The following is an 18,139-nucleotide window of genomic DNA, read 5'->3' as shown; positions in this document are numbered from 1 at the left end:
GCGGGCTGTGTTTCATGTCCGCGGGTTGAAGCGATTGTGCAATTGTGCGTTTTTTTTTGTAAAAACCTGGCAATCATGGCTCACCTCATCATGAATATTAATTACGTTGCCTGCCGCTTCCAGGAGTGTAACGCAGTTCAGCACTGAAAGCCCTCGCGCTACACATTTACGGTTTTGCGTCAGATATTTTCTCGTTGACCACCAGCATGGCGAAGAGAAAGTCACAAGTATGGATACATTTCCAAAGAATGAATGATAATGAAGCAAAATGTAACACATGTGAAAAGTTAATAACATGCAAAGGAGGCTGCACTAGCAATTTGACAAAACATTTGCTACAGCACAGAATGCCTCAGGGCTTATACCAGATTTATAGTGAAAGGCCTATATATATATATATATATATATATTTGTCAACCGTTGAGTCACCATGGTTTAGGTAAGCGTTTAGGCACAATTACCTTTGTAATGCTGAATTGCAATTTATTATTTACAAGTTCACTGAATAACTGAATTACTATTAAATTAATATACAACTAATTAATAAATATAACTAATAAATATAATTTATAACTTGGTTTTATTCAGAGACAGAGAGATAAAATGTAATAAGACAATTTCAGAGGTGTTCATTTGAAAAAAATGTGTTGCAAGAATGGCTTACTTAATACTGTAATATATGTACAGTACAGGACTTTTTTGACATTGCCAACCTGTAAATTAATTTTAGAGCAAGTATAAACACAAAATGGATTGTTTGAGTTGCGTATTGTGCCTTTTTCCTTTACCACTATTTGTTTAATAATTGTAATGGAACCGGAATCGGAACCGGAATCGTTAGGCGGAACCGGAACCGGAACCGGAACCGGAAAATTTCTCACGATTCCCAACCCTATCCATAACACTTCGAAGCTTCATGATGCCGTGTTTTGAAATCGTCATCACTATATAAGTCGTTATTTAGAGTTTTTTTGCGCACAAAAACTATTCTCATCACTTCATAAAGTTATTGTAGAACCACTGTAGTGAGATGGACTTTGTAACGACGTCTTTAGTGTCTTTTAAGGGTCTTGAGAGTGTACCGTGCATTGTGCCAATGGAGGCCTTTCAGAGCATCAGATTTACACTAAAATATCTTCATTTGTGTTCTGAAGATGAACGGAGGTCTGACGGGTGTCGAATGACATGAGGGGAAGTCATTAATGACAGAATTTTCATATTTGGGTGAACTATCCCTTTAAATGAAGTCATTTCTATAAAAAACAAATATTCTCTGTTTATGTAATCCGTATGAAAACAGCGAGAGTTAGAGTTTCTCAAGCGAAGCCTCATTATCTTTAATGTGACCGCGTGAAGGTTCGTGAACCTGTAAACCTCAAAACAAAGAATCAGCTTCTTCATCGAGTTTGGAAGACTCTGTGAGTTTACCTTGGATTTACCTTGTGATTTTACGTGAGCATTTTTAAGGTAAAACATTTCTTCTCACTTATATTAGCGTCATTGATGCATAAACTTCACATTGTTGGCTAAACTATTGCCAGACTAAAATGTGTGAAATCAACGGAAACATGTTGAAATATGAAATAGGTAGGCAAACTTTCAATGCTAAGTAAAGATACACGTACGAATGTTTTTAAAATGTATGTTTTAATCGTTGAAATGATGATCCTGATGCTCGTGAACGCACGCACGCAGTCATATCTCATTCAAAAGAAACAGACGACTCTTTAGCATGACGCGATCAGTCACGAGACACACAAGAGCCAATTACATTTCACTGTGAAATCTGATGAAACGTTTCTTCGGCCGGCAATTTTTGAATGTGTGCATGATCTTCGGCGGATGGAGACGCTGATCGCTTTTTGGGGATTTTCTTCACACAAATCAATCGTTTGACCTCAACACCTGTAATATTTGTGCTTTCTGAATAAATTGTGCATGCAGTCGTATCAGCCTGTTATATCTGTGTTTTATATCGTATAATACACACATGGGTAGGTTTAGGGATGGGTTATGTGTTCAAACTGAGTGTCTATATAGCTTAAATAAAATAAATGTAAATAATGTCAAAATCATAACCCAATATATAATTTCATCATGACGATAACATTCCCATGTCCAATGCATGTGTGTATGACAGCAAAGATTTCTCATTGAAATCAACAGAGCACCTGCACGTCGGAAAATGACACTAAAGGTGTGAGAGTGTGTTGTTTAATCGCGATTGGTTGCATGCAATTTTAAAAACGTTAGACGAACATCCAACTGAAATGTTTCAGAGAAGGAAAAAAAGGGGTTTTTTTGTGCTAAAAATTTGAGAACATTATTAAAGACCAGATAACTTTGAACAAACATTATTAGCATTACTGGAGGGATGTTTGTTCATATCTTTAATAGAGCCTTACCAGAACGTTCCCTGTCAGCCGGGTGTTTTAGAGCGTATTTGATTATATATTCTATATATGCTGTCAGAAAGAATGATGTGAAATGTAGTTTAGTCCTGCAAGCTTGTAAACTCATAAACCAGAGTTGTCTCGTCATTTCAGGTGAGCTTTATCACTTATCGGTTTCAATGTTCATCAGCAATATGCAATTTTGCATATGAAATAACAGAGCATGTTAAATTGCATTGACAAAATAGAAAAAGTTAGTAGCTCAAATAAAATGCAATGGTTCCCTTTGGTAATTGCGTTCATATATCTCCTCTCTATGATAAGCAGATTATGCTGCTGTTTCTATTTAAAGGGCAGATCTTCTTTATTTACGGTGAAAGAGTATAGTGAGATATTCCCTCTCGCCCGCTCTTGATGCAATAGTGCCGACACACAAGGTCTGTCTGTAGACCCGGGCAGAGGAACCACAGCTCAGCTTTAACCTCGTCTTTGCTCAATTATTGGCCTTTTGCAAATCGTGCAGTTTCTACTTTTAGGGAAGCGTCTCAAAGTCAGCTGCTGTTTATTCCTGGCTGTAAAAAAAGCTGATGCAAGTTTTACATGAATATTTTGCTTTATTGTTCCTGTGTAGAGTCCAATATCAGGTAACCTTAGAAATGTCCCGTTGGCTAAAAATCCCAATAAGAGATCTTTCTCACACTTGGTTTGATTGCGTCGTCCAAATCCAAGTTCGATATCGGCCTTCCTCGTGCGCTCATATTTCTCTGGAAACACAGCAACGCTTTAACAACTCTGAAGGGGATGACGCCGTTTCACTCCGTTATTGAACTATTGGTCCATTTGGATTTACCACCAAAGCTTTACACTCACAGAACAGCCGTTTTGAATGTGTCGCAAGAGGCAAAAGAATGTGAGAGTCGCTCCGAAGGCAATTTATTTGGAGACAAGCAGCTATGAGAAATATACTATAAAAAGTGTCACCGAGGGCATGGAAATGTGCAAATTATACATCATTAATCATGGCGACTGCAGACCTCACTGGAGTTCACGTGAAACAGGGATTGACGCTTCCTTTATCCCCCGAGGTCAGCGCAAAAAGAACGCTAAGGGCTAGAAGGATAAAAGGGAGGCGTTTACTGTACAATCCAAATGATGGAGAAAAGTACAGCTTTTTTAATATTTCTGCTTCAAACTGTATTTTTTAAGTAATCAATTATATGTGAAGCATTGAAATAAAAGCCAGATACAGTTTAATGTGTAGCCAAAATGCCAATAATGACCAGAAGAAAAAAAGTTTAATTATGAGCAAGCAAAAACACATTGGACTCTTATTTTGAAATGTCTTCCAGTTGCTCATTGAAAACAGATGAGAGAGATAGACTTGGCCGGCATAACCATAGATATACAAAATAAAGGCTAGATGTCTCGTCCGCGCTGCTGGCCAATGGAGGTCGACGTCCGCACCTGGCGGCCATCTTGTCACAGTCAGCTCGCTCACTCATTGTGTTTTAATGGTGCATGTACTTTTTAAATAACCATAACTTGCTCAATTTTCTACCGATTTTCAAACTGTTTGGTTTGTTATAAACATCAGAGATGTGGTTATGACACTGCGTACTTATGAATAATTATTCATAATTTTTTCAAGCATCCTGAATTATAGCCACGTTAATTACGTTTGTAAGAAACCAAACCATTTGTAAATCCATCAAGATTTCATCGAGATAAGAGTATTTGTGTTCAGATCACTCACCTTACATCAGGAGCCCGCCAGAAAGCGTGCCTGTGACAAGATGGCCGCCAGTGATGACGTTAGAGACTCCGCAGTAAGACATCTAGCCTTTATTATGTATATCTATGGACATTACTGGGAACGCCCACAAAACGTCATATCCACCATATGCAGTGGGGGAAAACAAGCCATTAAAATGAACGTGTGTAGACCTTGTTAGACGCTTTATCTTTACTCTTTGTAATGATTACGATTTATTTTTGCTTGGTGCAGTCCCGGAAGTTGCCATGTGGCGATCTGCACCTCTAGTGAGTTAAAAAACCCTGATCTGAAGTTTTATACCGCCAAATAAACAGACGGAGCCGTTCGTCAATTCCCAAAGCCTGCAAATCCATTACAATTAAACATTTGCACTAGTAACATTTAACTGGTATTATTGTAAAGATTAAAAGAAGAGATTTCATTAATTGCAATGGCATACGTTTGTTGAACAAAACGCCAATAAAGTCATACTTGTCACGGGACTCAATTTATCGTTAAAGCAGTTTTTCACGATGAACGATCAATGCGTGAGGTTATTAATGTACAAAACATTCAAAAGTCTTCTTTATTTCATGATGGGATGGGCTGGGCTCATACTTGTGCTTCAAGCTGATAGTCACATTATATGTACGGCACTTGTACATTTTCTCGTCAGAATGCAGCTCCCACAAATATTACACGATATAATAGCGGCTACTTCATAAATCACACAGTCTTTTGATGAAGACGGCTGCTATAAAACAGTACATTAAAAACTTTGCTATTGTCAGTAATTCTAATAATATTGTGAGCACAAGACATGTTTTATGATCAAATGTTAAATGTAAATAATACATACTTTTAATCCGTTGAATTGAGGAACACTGAATGAACGTCTTCATGGAAAGACTGGGTGATTTATGTAGGCATGTCATACCTGTATGGGGGTTGGCGGTTCGGCATGTATTTAGATGAGAAAATTACACTCCATTGATTCCGTTGGGTCGTTTATCAGTCACAGATACTGTACAGACAATCTGACCTAATATGGCTCAGTTTTTCTATATGTCTTGCTCTGTCGAGCGGCAAAAGTGATTCTACACCGGCTAAACTGATTTAACCCCATGCAATTACATTGTGGGGGAATGGACTGTTTTCCTCACACCGACTCCGCCCCCACGCCACGCCCCAGCAATGACACGACTCCGCCCCCACTCCACACCCCAGCTATGACAGAATTCCGCCCCCATGCCACGCCCCAGCTATGACACAACTCCGCCCCCATGCCACGCCCCCAGCTATGACACGACTCCGCCCCTACGCCACGCCCCAGCTATGACACGACTCCGCCCCTACGCCACGCCCCCAGCTATGACACGACTCCGCCCCTACGCCACGCCCCAGCTATGACACAACTCCGCCCCTACGCCACGCCCCAGCTATGACACAACTCCGCCCCTACGCCATGCCCCAGCTATGACACAACTCCACCCCTACGCCACGCCCCAGCTATGACACAACTCCGCCCCTACGCCACGCCCCAGCTATGACACGACTCCGCCCCTACGCCACGCCCCAGCTATGACACAACTCCGCCCCCACGCCACGCTCCAGCTATGACACAACTCCGCCCCTACGCCACGCCCCAGCTATGACACAACTCCGCCCCTACGCCACGCCCCAGCTATGACACAACTCCGCCCCTACGCCACGCCCCAGCTATGACACAACTCCGCCCCTACGCCACACCCCCAGCTATGACACGACTCCGACTTATACTGCGTTCATACCAAATGCGAATAGAGCGTCTGGCGCGAGTGATTTCCATGTTAAGTCAATGGAAAGGCGCGTTGACGTGCGTCTTGAGGTCCTGCGGCATGATAGACATGTTTTGCGCGGCGCGATGGAAGGGATTCCGCTTCATTCGCGCATCCAGTTTGCGCGAATGACGCAAATTGGATGCAAATTGACTGTCTTTTGCGATACACGCGAGTGGTACTTTTTGTGCATTCACGCGTTTGAAGCCAATTTGTGTCTGACGCCCGAGTTGAAAAATCTGAACTTTGGCGTCAATTGGCGCCGCGCTAACCAATCAGGAGCCTGCTCACTGCTGTCACATGGTAAAGTGACGTGATGAGAAACCCTGCATAATTTAAAAATACTACTATTGTGTCACAAAATGTAGTTTTAAGACTTTTTCAGGTGAGAATGTAGTTGTTTAAAGCTCAAATCTGTGGTTTATTTATAAAGAGAGCCCCTATTTAAAAAAAATAATCTTGTGAGCTCCAGTGGATCAGCGGCGATCAGCGCTCATTAACCCCGGCGAGAGCAGCCTTTCCTCAGCCAGTCCTTCTGCCGTCTGCCGCTGGCTCTGATGTCCTGTAGTGGTTCGTCTTGTGTGGATCTAACGGCCGATCTTTGCTCTCATGAATCTATCATTTGTTGTCTGCCAAATCGTTTTGACTGAGGGCAAAGAGAAGTTTCGTAACTTTATATTTTAGGATATTTGAATATACATGCAGTGAAGATAATGTTGGAGTTGCCTGGACCACATTTGTGTGGATATTAATGTTTAATATATATTTTTAAAGAAAATGAAAAGAGGCAGAGTGGTGCTTTATGACGTATTTCTCCTGGAGCACCTTGAACGCGCGTCCACAGAATGGATTCAAAATGTTCAAGCGTCCAACTAGACGCGGTAGTTGCGATTTTGACACTCTATTCTTTTTTGGTATGAACGCAGCATAATGATTCTACACCGGCTAAACTGGGTTAACCCCATGCTTTTCCCCCACACCGACTCCGCCACCACGCCCCCAGCTATGACATGACTCTGCCCCCATGCCACGCCCCCAGCTATGACATGACTCCGCCCCCATGTCACGCCCCCAGCTATGACACGCCACCGACCAAGTCTATAAGATATGCACTCTTACTAACATCTACAACATATTAAACACTGTTACAATTCATCATGAGTAGATCACGAGCAATCTATTGGCATAATTGAGGGCGATCGTGTAGAACGCAGTGTTTTTACTTTGGTTTTATTTACATTTATTTAATTTATCCATAGCCTTTTGAAGTTTAACAATACATTTCTTAAAATGATAATTGAGACTTGTGTTGTAGGCTAAGATATTTAAGTCTTTTATGATAAATAAAGTTTGAGGGGAAATACAAACTCCAAAGGCACCAAAGTCTCTGGTATGAAACACACACATATGCAGATGTAAACACCTTTTGATGCATCGCCTGATAAATTGCTCTGACCCGAGCAAAACCACAGCCGCCGCCTCAGTGACAGATAGATTCACGCCTCAGGGACTTCTGTGCTATTTGACGAGAGGATGCATCACAAAAGCCAATGTGATATTTAATCAAATCAAACGATGCAATTAAACGAGTAACCAAACCATGCTGTCCATTTCAGTTTATGCAAAGCCCCAAAATTACGCATCCTGGCTTGTTGTAATTAATGTTGTTAGCTCTACCTGATAAACCATGACTGTGATACTTTGAGGAGAGAAAAAGACTCGTAGTTACACCCACACACAGCACAGACAGAACAGTTACGCAATGTGCTTTTAACATGTATACTTCGTATAAAATATCTGCCACATCTGAATCTTTCCCATTGCATAGGTACTGAACAAAAACATGCATATTTTTATGTATTATTTTCGGCATTTTAAAGCAGCTGTTTTCTGCAATAACAAACAATTTTGCATAAATAACAGACCGTTGCATTTTCCGAAGATGTTTGCTGTGCAGAACCAAACACCATGATGCTAGGGATGGTTGCCAAGATGTTCATTTGTCCGTGGCAGAAACTTTATGAGACGAGATAACCCAAACCACAGACCATAGTCAGGTTAGATGCCATTTTTCAATTTAAAGGAGACCTATGATGCCCCTTTTTACAAGATTTAAAGGGGTGATGAATTGAGAAATCGACTTTCCCTTGAGCTTTTGATATATAAAAGTTCATGGTGATATAAGAATATCCTGTAAGTTTCAGAGCTGAAAACGTCCTTATTAGTCAAAGAAAAGCTTTTATAGACACCAGACCCAGAAAACGAGAGATCTCAGAATATGTCGACCATTGATGTCATAGAATGCAGAAACGCCGCCTCTACAGATAAATACGTACGCCTGCTTCTGTAGCCCCGCCCACCGACTCGTGGAGCTAAACGGATTGCGCTACCGATCTATAAACATGCCAAAGAGAGTAATACATTGTGCTGTGTCTGGTTGTGGAAGAACACAATAAGCTTCCTTTGGATTATAATATTAGGAATGAGTGGTTGAACCGCGGATTCGTTTGTAAACAAGAGACTGGATTTGCAGACAGGATGAGATTACATGAATGCATGAAGCTAATCACTAATGTGAGTACAAATGTTTGATATGTGATAGTATTTTATTGTTACAGATCAAATACAATGTTACATTTTGTACATGTCTAACTAAACATAACTTACCACTGTCACACTGTACCCAACGTCCCGGGGCTGTGTGTTTTCCAGACGGGCTGCCAATACAAATAATCTTAAATAGCAAAATAACTTTCCTTTCTTGATTAGCGTTCACTCTCTTGACTTGACGTTGAAGGAAAAATACAATTGCGGAAGTTTTGTTTATGCTGTCTGCAACGTTGGCGCGCGCGTATATCCACCGATCGGGCGGGCCAAGTAATATAAAATAACATTCATATTAATTGAGGGTGGATGAGAGATAAATCATTGTGTTTGTTCCGGTGTTCCGGTTGCCGTTTGTCACGCACTTTCAAAACAATGCCTCACGCGTACTCATGTGGGAGCCGAAGCTCATTAAATATGCAAAGCTTATCCAATCATAGCAGTGGGCGTTTACTTCCAAGTCTTCTGTGCGGCACGCCCATAAAAACCGACTGTGCCTTGAGAGAGCCTCAAAACCATGGCAGAAAATAGCCTATTACTTATTCATTATGATGTTTCTGAATGTAAAAACCACACAAACGTCATAAGTAGACCTCAGACAACAGTATAGAATGTTTTAAAAAGCCAGTTCATGACCCCTTTAAAATAAGTCTATGATGTCCCCAGGGTGTGTATGTGAAGTTCTAGCTCAAAATACCCCCCAGATCATTTATTATACCAAGTTTAGCCATGTTTTCAAGAAGAGGGCGGAGCTTCAAGAGCTCATTCAACACACCAGCAACAACAAAACAGGACAATCTCACGCACTGAAATGTATCCTCACTGATAACTGCGTACCAACAGACTTATTCAGCGCTTTTGAGTCTGTCTGGCAATCGACATCCCTTCTGCTCTGTTCCTATGTGCTGGCCTTTGCAAAACATTCCTCTATTAGTATGATCCTGTTATTTTTACTGAAAACATACTAGGTTTAAACAGTCAGGCATCTGACTCTACTGTGCACAGCAATTGCGTGTTTATGAATTACGCAGACGGTGAACTCAAAAAAAAAAAAATGATGATGCTGTTCACTTTATTTAAGCAATTCATCTTGATTTAACACAATTATATCAGGTTTCTGGTTCAAATGTAATTGCTTCATGTTATATTGACTTAAAACCGTTACTCTTTGACATAACTTGATGTTTTCATTTTGAAATAACATGTTTCAATCAAGTAACCCAATCAAACAGGACTTTCACCTCCCATCATGCTTTGCAAAGGGGCTGAATTCCGAGAGTAAATGTTTAAATAAAACAGTTTTATGAATTTTTAACAAGATGAGAAAATGGAGAGACTTTTTAATGTTTAATGTTTTGTTATTTTGTTGATATTGAAAAGAGATTGTGTTGTGTTAGTGTTTTTGGAGGTTATTGTGGTGAAGTGTAGAGTGTGTGCTTGGGCTGAGGACCTGCTAATAACAATTAAAGCTGTTTTAATAATAAAAAAACAACTACATTCTAAAAAATGCTGGGTTAAGAATAACCCAAGTTGGGTTGACAATGGACTAACCCAGCAATTGGGTTGTTTTAACCCAGCGGTTGGGTTAAATGTTTGCTTAAAACAACCCAATTGCTGGGTTAGTCCATTGTCAACCCAACTTGGGTTATTCTTAACCCAGCATTTTTTAGAGTGTACTTTGGGAAAGCCATGGACTTTTTAATGTTTAATGTTTTGTTATGTTGGTATTTAAAAGAGATGGTGTTATGTTAGTGTTTTTGGAGGTTATTGTGGTGAAGTGTATAGCGTGTGTTTGGGCTGAGGACCTGCTAATAACAATTAAAGCTGTATTAATAATAAAAAACAACTACTTTGGGCAAACCATGGATGTAAAAAAACCATCTGGCTAGCCAATAAGATTTTGTAAAAGGTTTTGTAAATGTTGTAAAAATAGTATTTCACTAAATACAAATAATCAGTTAAACTGGATTACTTCATTCATTTTCGAATAGTTTTGGAAAAAATTAAGAATGTTAACCTGATTTAACTAAATGGCATTGAATTAATCTTACATAAAAAAAAATAAGTTTACTGAAATAAAAAAATGTTAATTAAATTCTACATTACCCAATTACGTGGAACCTGTTGACATAATAAAAAAAAAGAAAAAGTAAATCCAACGTATAATTTTTTTGAGTGTGAGCATGGTGGGATGAAAATAACGACATAGCAATAACGGAATTTCATAATTCCTACTTCTTAAATCGTAATTATGGATAAGAAACTCGTAATTACGATAATCTTTTAGAATCAACCCTTTGGAAAATCCAGTAGTTTTTGTCTACTGATTTATTTTTGTATTTTTCTGGATAGACGTTGTTAAAGAACACCATTGAACGCACTTTAATTCTCTCCCTCACAGCCTCGTGTTCATCCCCGTCTAAGGTCTATTGGTTGAGTTTGGTGTAATGCCGACACATACTGTATCTCAGAGACATCTGACAGGTTGCAGTATCGCTCGCAGCGTCTTTAATTGAATAAAAAGAATTGAAGCAAATATACAGGCCTCCCCCTCACTGTATATGGCTTACTCTAGTGTCTGTTGTCTCTCTACTCCTCCATCATCCATTAGAACAGAAATTGCGGTGATGTACGTCACACAGTTTGTGCAGCAGAGCGCTCTGATGCCCCATTACAAACATGAGGATGTGAAAACAAACAGCATTCTTTCCCGTCATCTCCATATCATCCCCCATGGCAAACTCGAGCCAGCCACTTGTTTCAGCAAAACAAATAATAGTGCAAAATAAAACCAGCAAGCCACTATTGGGAAAAGCAGTTAGAGAATATAACATATGGGAGTCAGAACGCATAAAGCTCGCTTATTGCAAATAAATATGAAAAAAATGCAATATTAAATGCCACAAGCGAGTTGACTGCGTATGGCTTCAAATTGAATGCGACTAAACTTAAGCTTTTTATTGGTCAAGTAATCTGGAGCGAACTGAAAATCAAATAACGTCTGGCTTGGAATATGGCTGTATTTATATAGATTGAATCCCACAAGATGCTTATTTTACAGGTTTACCGTCTTTGAAAACTCAAGGAATGCTCATATTCTTTGCTTTCAACGTACGTTACACATCTAGTTTTAGAAACATGTTTGTGTTTCAAATAGGAAAACTCGGATATAATTGGTTAGATGTTGATGAATTATACTTTCACTGGGTCACACCATATTCATTATAATTTGTAATGTTCTTCAATATTTAATGCATGTTTGAATTAATCTGGCAAGTTTTTATGACAGCCACCATTTAAATGTTTATATTTAAAAAAATATGTATGTATGGGAAATAGTTTTTTTTGTGTGCATACAATCTACAAATCAGCCAGGATGCAGAAAAAAAGGACTCAACAGTGAAGGGGTGAATCTCTAAAACATCAAGAGTGCAAAACAGACAAAAAAACTCTCACACACACACACACAAAAACACAATTAGCTTTTGGAATGGCACGTGTTAATTTGTGTGCGCATGTGTTTTTGTGTGAATAAGTGTGTGTGTGTGTGTGTGTGTGTGTGTGTGTGTGTGTGTGTGTGTGTGTGTGTGTGTTTGTCTGTTTTGCACTCTTGATGTTTTAGAGATCTTCACTCTTGATGTTTTAGAGATCTTCACTGTTGAGTCCTTTTTTTCTGTATCCTGGCTGATTTGTAGATTGTATGCACACAAAAAAAAACTATTTCCCATTCATTTCCTATGGGGGTCATTTTCGACCCGAAGGTCCTGAGTGTGACCCATAAATGAAGAACCCCAGAGGATTAAAGATGTGAATCGTAAATTATCTTGGAATCGTGTGCAGCTGAATGGTTTCAGATCTCCGGCTTGTAAACGGCACCTAATTAATGTCATTAACGGATAAAAGAGCACCAGTCAACGTCCAAATCCTTTTCTTGAGAGCGGCAAGAATTGCTTCGATCACCAAATAGCTGCAGTTCTCCGACTCCACCATCTATAGGTTTGTTAAGACCCTGACGTGAAGTTGTCGTGTAATTAAGCGTCCAAACTTTTTATAAATGAGACCCCAGATATCTGGAAGAACATTTGTTCATAACTTTAACCCTCTGGGGCTCTTCGTTTAGGGGTTGCATTGGTCGTCTTCCCGGTCATAAGTGACCGGACACCTAAAAATTAAACTTCCTCCACCCCAGTAAAACCAATGCAATTTATTTTTCTTCAATAATATTTTTTCTTTTAAATTTTGTATTTTGAGATGATTTTATGGTATTTTTTAATATTTATGCAATAATTATGGTCTATTTTTGCCATTGAAAATTATAAAAAAACGTTTTTGTAATTTTCTTTTTATTATTATTATTATTATTGCAGTATTTCAGGTTAAAATAGAGACTAGGCCTTCAAAATATTTTTTTTTGAAGGCAGATTAGCCCCTCTTTTGGAATTATTTAAGAAATCATGCAACCATGGGTGTAATCACTAGAGGTCTCTATGGAGAATTCACTAGTTCTGTTTAAAACACATTTAATGATTTTTTTAGATGGATTTGAATATATATTTACAAAATCTCAAAGACTATTTATTATAAAGTTTTAGATTTTTTTGTTGTTGTTAGAAATATAGATTTTTTTCTGTGAATTAGTTTTTTTGCAGATTTCCCATTCATTTCCTATGGTGTCATTTTTGACCGAAGAGCACAAGTGGGAGTGATTTTTTTTACGACCACTTAGCATGCTCGAATAATGCCCTCAATTTTTGTGTGTGTTTACATACCCAATGCTAGAAAGGTCACCAAGTTTCATATCATTCCGATGAAGCAGTGATTGTGTGTGTGTGTGTGTGTATAAGTGTGCGTTTGTGTGTGTGTGTGAGTGGATGTGTCAATATCACACTCTTGATGTTTTAGAGTGTCACCCCTTTACTGCTGTGTACTTTTTTTCAGCATTGTGGCTGATTTGTAGATTGTACACACAAATATTCAGTGAATTTTTGTGTTTTTGCTAATTTCCCATTCATTTCCTATGGTCAGTCATTTATGACCGAAGACAATGAACGCTACTTTTTTTTTTTACAACCAATAAGCATGCTCGAACCATGACTCCATGGTTTTTGTGTGTTTACATACTTAATGCTAGAAAAGTCACGTTGTGATTTTTAACATTTCAAAACAGAAAATTTTCCGGTCATAAATGACCGAAGAGCACCAGAGGGTTAATAGAATCTTCTGAGAGGCTGGGTTTACAGCTGGAATTGAATTCACTTAATAATTGATTCCTTTTACACCATTAACATTTTTTCCCCCTGTTTATTCACGTTAAGCTGCTTTGAAATGCCATGCAAATAAATGCGACTAGACTTGAGTAAACGAGTGCAGTATCTAGCCTGATACCAATGCCAGTACTGGTATTGATTAATCCCCTAATAAACATTCACCTTTAAGCAAATAGTGTCCATGAATCAAAGATAAAACACTGCGTAAACGACCCACTGTAAATGAGCTCCACAATTTGGTCTTAGTTGCCGTTAGAGAACCGTAACATTGCCTTTTTGTCTCTCTAACATCGTCTTTTATGAAGTAGGAATATCCCACATCCGACATTAACATGTCATCATAACCTTTAGTCTCTAACTGCTTTGTCTCCCAGAAATCAAAATTCAGCCGTTGGTTTTATCCCGACGCAGCAGAGAAGCTCCAAAGGCTTTCAGAATGACAAGGCAAAATGCCTGCGGGGAGAGAAAGGACGAGGTGTGCATTGGGAAAATTTGACAGAATGCATTATCCATTTTAGTGATTAGACCGTAACAAACGTCAGTAGGCTGAGGCGCTAGCTTTGTGCCTTTGGACTTAACGCTGCATTATTAATGGATCCCTGACTGCATTGTTATCTGTCTGCTTTCAGATCGGTGCTCCAGTGGCTGAACCGCGTGCAGTCGTTCCTCTACTGCAACGAGAACGGCTTCTGGGGAGCCTTCCTGGAGAGCCAGCGCACGTGTGTGTGCCACACGGGGGCCACCCTTTGCCAGCGTCCCATCCCATGCGTGATCGGGGGCAACAACAGTTGCGCCATGTGCAGCCTGGCCAACATCTCCCAATGCGGCTCCTGCAACAAGGGCTACAAGCTGTACCGCGGCCGCTGCGAGCCGCAGAACGTGGACTCGGAGCGCAGCGAGCAGTTCATCAGCTTCGAGACGGACCTGGACTTCCAGGACCTGGAGCTCAAGTACCTGCTGCAGAAGATGGACTCGCGTCTGCACATCCACACCACCTTCATCAGCAACGAGGTGCGCCTGGAGACCTTCTTCGACCCGCGGTGGCGCAAGAGGATGTCGCTAACGCTCAAGAGCAACAAGAACCGCATGGACTACCTGCACATGATCGTGGGCCTGTCCATGAAGATCTGCCAGATGCGCAACAGCAGCGTGGACCCCATGTTCTTCGTCTACGTGAACCCGTTCAGCGGAAGCCACTCGGAGGGATGGAGCATGCCGTTCGGGGAGCACGGGTACCCGCGCTGGGAGAAAGTGCGACTGCAGAACTCGCAGTGCTTTAACTGGACCCTGCTGTTGGGGAACCGCTGGAAGACCTTCTTCGAGACGGTGCACATCTACCTGCGAAGCCGAGCCAAGGTGCCCACCGTCCTGCGGAACGACACCGGCCAGGGCCCGGTGGACTTATCCGACCCCAACAAGCGGCAGATCTACATCAAGATCTCCGACATACAAGTGTTCGGCTACAGCCTGAGGTTCAACGCCGACCTGCTGAGGAGCGCCGTGCAACAGGTCAACCAGTCGTACACACAGGGGACCCAGTTCTACTCGTCCTCATCCATCATGCTCCTGCTTCTGGACATCCGGGAGAGGATTAACCGTCTGGCCCCTCCGGTGGCCCCTGGGAAGCCCCAGCTGGACCTGTTCTCCTGTATGCTGAAACACCGGCTCAAGCTCAACAACAGCGAGATGATTCGTGTCAATCACGCCTTGGACATGTACAACACAGAAATCTTGAAACAATCAGACCACCTGACTACCAAACTTTGCTGAAAACAATTGGAACGAAAAAGAAGAAGAAACGTTGTACTGAGGACAACCTAAAAGAATTATTTTCTTTCTCGGTTTGATTTGGAATCTTTTGCTTTGCTTCTTTTTTGATGTATTATTAACAACTTTGTAAGTGTAATTGTTAAACGGAAACTAAAAATACGGAGATAAATCATTTTAGCTCAACAACAACAACAAAAAAATGACTGTATCATATTTGTCGAAGCATGTCTGTCATTTCCTAAAAGAGAATTACGAGAAAAGATCACAAACTATTAAATTCAACATCCAGTGACACAGAGGCCTTGATTTTACTTTGAGGGAACAAAGGTACATCTTAAACTGCCATTCTTAACACGTTTTTAGAGATGTAACGCAAGGGCAGAACCAAAACGCAGGAGTTAATTCGAGACCGATACATATTTTATACAGCGTAAGGATTCATTGACTGTACTGTGTCTTGTCCTTTCATAGAGAGCTTGGCTGTGAGTGAGTTCAGTACAGGCGTACATCGTTTCTCGGTCCAGTTTTATTGCCGCTCGCCTGGAGAACCGAATCCTGTCCTGTATTTTCAGATCCGCGCTCTTGTTCTTCAGCGAGGTTCGAGTGGCTATCGGTATCTACGGTTGAACATAATCGAGTCATGCTATTTCGTACCGCTTCGCATAATGTACACGTTGTGATCGCTGATGTGTCGAGCTTTTTTGCAGCACCGTGAACATCGTTTCTTTCATTTCTTTAAGGGTCAGCATAAAGCCATACATTTCTCAGAGGGATGAAGAAAAAAAAAAAGAAGATGGGCACATTTTGTGAGAAATGTCCTATAAATTGCTTTTGTATTTTTGTTTTACAGTCTTTTTCTAATGAAATATAGCACAGTGGTCTGAAAAAAAAAGAAAAAGAAAAGAAAATGATATATATATGTGCTGCGGGATTATGGCATGACATTGTAAAGCCATTGCATTTTCATTAACAGAGTGAATCCACAAGAACAGTATATTAAAGCTTCAAATATCTATGATGGTTTTAATCTCAAAATCTGCTTGTATACCAAATGTACACTTTACTTTTATAATATTTCATTTGGGGTTTTATATTCCTTGATGCAATTCAGGTTTAACTTTTTGACATGTCGATAGATTAATCTCTGCTCTAAAGTCTTAGCGGGGGGAGGGGGGATTTTTATTTTTATTTAACATTCACTAGTTATTTCTAGGATACGGAGCATGCCATTATTATTAGCATTAATTATTATTATTTTCATCATTATTATCCAATCTTATTAAGTGCCTGTTAGCTATCCCTTTAATGCTTTCCTTCACGTTTTCTTTATTTTGTTTGTTTAACAGGAAGAATACTAAATCGAATTCTAAACACATGCCACTTGACTCATGGGAACAGGGCCAAAAGCTTTCTTGCTGTACTCTGCATGAATTGAAAATAACCTCTTGAGAGGAGACTTAACTTGGATAATGAATTAGAGTTAAATGTGTATTATAAGTGTAAATACCTATTTTGTCTTGATATAGCCATGGAAACAAAAGCTCTTCTTAGATCACAGCAGCCCATTAAACACGACACAAACCCCCTCGAGCACAAGTTCTGTAAATATCGCAGGTCTCCCACAAGATCATCACCAGCTGAAATGGATCCGGTCCAAGCTAAATCTACACGAGCACATGCCTTCCACACACACACACACACACTTCTGTTACAGAAACCATGTACGACACCATCTCACTATCCGATAGAGCGTTCAGTGGGTTGAGAAACTGCTTTCAAGTACTTTATGTAATTTCTGCTGTTCTGTTGAAATAACTATATCGGCTTTCTTCAAAATGAATGTTTCAAATAATAATCTATTTCTCATTAAAATGCTATATTTAATAAGAAGGCCAATGCTTGTTTGTACACATTTTCTAAGACAACTGTCCAAAACACGAAGCCTTTCATAGGTATGCGAACGTTTAGGGAAAACGTTCTGAAACCAATGAACGATGCATAAATAATGTCTTAATGTTTTGAGAACGTTGTCAAAGAGCAGATGACTCTGAATGAACATTTTATTAATGTTACTTGAACGTTTGTTCATAACTTTGAGAGAACCAAAGGTTCTGAGAACGTTCGCTGTTAGCTGGGAAGTCAGCATGCCACAATCTTCTCTTCTCTGCAGATTTACTCCATGTATTTTCTAATCTCAAGCTGTTTTCTGAGCAGACGCTACTTGTTTTCTAGCCTAACAGGTACGGATGAAGTAGAAACCTGCTATGATGCTCCTGAGGGAACGTGGGTTAAATGTCTCGCTCAAGGACACACAGAGGCATTGAGGTTTACAGACTTCCAGGATGAGAGTAACAGGAATCAAACACAATGCACTGTTACACTGCTGAAGAACCCCAATGAGACTAAAGGAATTCACCACAGGACAAATCCAATCCTGCTTTCCGCTCATTTTCCCATATCATTGGTAATGCAAATCCCAGGTCTGAGAAGTTGTAGTAGAAAATGTCAAGTACAAGTTATTAACTATTAGAAATT

General features: G+C 40.0%; 1 protein-coding gene across 1 annotated transcript in view; it reads left to right on the top strand.

Moving 5' to 3' along the window:
• brinp1 (bone morphogenetic protein/retinoic acid inducible neural-specific 1) overlaps positions 1-17,498 on the top strand; it is a 285,384-nt gene extending 267,886 nt beyond the window's left edge. The window contains exon 8 of the mRNA XM_079814697.1: positions 14,464-17,498. Within this exon, the coding sequence (XP_079670823.1) occupies positions 14,464-15,604 (1,141 nt within the window). The 3' untranslated portion in view covers positions 15,605-17,498. The remainder of the gene's footprint in view (positions 1-14,463) is intronic.
• Positions 17,499-18,139: the final 641 nt, after the last annotated feature.

This window comes from Gobio gobio (assembly GCF_949357685.1).
Source record: "Gobio gobio genome assembly, chromosome: 4".
NCBI lineage: Eukaryota > Metazoa > Chordata > Actinopteri > Cypriniformes > Gobionidae > Gobio > Gobio gobio.
This window is presented reverse-complemented; position numbering and strand designations above follow the sequence as displayed.